Below are 1075 nucleotides of genomic sequence, written 5' to 3' on the forward strand. Positions count from 1 at the left end.
TGTCGTCTCCTGTGTGTCGTCTCCTGTGTGTCTCTCCTGTGTGTCCTCTCCTGTGTGTCCTCTCCTGTGTGTCCTCTCCTGTGTGTCCCACCTTGTCCAGTGTCCCTCTCACCCCTGACTGTGACGCGTCGTGTAGGTCACCCGTACCAGAACCGAACTCCTCCCAAGAAGAAGAAGCCTCGCACGTCGTTCACGCGCCTGCAGATCTGTGAGCTGGAGAAACGCTTCCACCGGCAGAAGTACTTGGCCTCCGCGGAGCGCGCGACCCTGGCCAAGGCCCTGAAGATGACGGACGCGCAGGTCAAGACCTGGTTCCAGAACAGACGCACCAAGTGGAGGTGAGCTCCTCAGTGTCGTGCACGCGCTGCTGAGGGAACATCTGGCTGTTCTCCTTCTTCAGGTTTCAAGATGTTTAGTTCCCGGCAACACGTCGGGTTGTTTGGAAAAGGTAACAGCATGAAAATAATTTTTCAGGAACTAATTGTTGTTTTATAATAAAAGCTCAAAACAAATAGTTTAATTATCTGTTTGTTTTATTGTTTGCTTCATATTTTCTTCATTTTTATCAATCATGAACCAAACACTGGAGTTTGTTCACAATAAATAATTATTATTTCTTTTCACTCTCCTTTTTATGTGACTGCAAAACATTTTAATTCATTCATTTATTTATTTTTCTTGCTTTTTGGAAGTTAATTGTTTACTTGGAGTGGACGGTTGAAGCTTTTTAATTGTTGAACTATTCTTTGATTTGAAGGTTAAAAAAACAAACTAACAAAAGCAAAACGCAATGGACTTAAAGTATCGTTCTGAAACCGACTGGGCCGGTCTGTGCCGAGCCGAACCAGTCCATCATCATATCAAACTCCCAACATTTACTTTAGGAACAGTTTGGATTGTTGTTTTTGTTGTAATAATGTTATTGTTATTATTGATTTATTTTTTATGATCAATAGATTAATCTGATGCAGTCTGAGGAGAAACGTTTGATCTACCTGACAAATTTAAAGTGGAAATAAGTTCACTCTTATCTATCTATCTATCTATCTATCTATCTATCTATCTATCTATCTAT

The 1075-nt window shown here is 41.2% G+C and overlaps 1 protein-coding gene across 1 annotated transcript in view; it reads left to right on the forward strand.

The window, feature by feature from the left end:
• Positions 1-60: 60 nt before the first annotated feature.
• The window catches only part of LOC119407479 (T-cell leukemia homeobox protein 1-like), a gene marked incomplete at its 5' end in the record, with an annotated part of 3536 nt that continues 2521 nt past the window's right edge, over positions 61-1075 (forward strand). Inside the window, one exon of the mRNA XM_037674307.1 lies at positions 61-338. Within this exon, the coding sequence (XP_037530235.1) occupies positions 61-338 (278 nt within the window). The remainder of the gene's footprint in view (positions 339-1075) is intronic.

The sequence above is a fragment of the Nematolebias whitei genome, chromosome 1, assembly GCF_014905685.2.
Source record: "Nematolebias whitei isolate Nwh7 chromosome 1, NemWhi1, whole genome shotgun sequence".
Taxonomy (NCBI): Eukaryota; Metazoa; Chordata; class Actinopteri; order Cyprinodontiformes; family Rivulidae; genus Nematolebias; species Nematolebias whitei.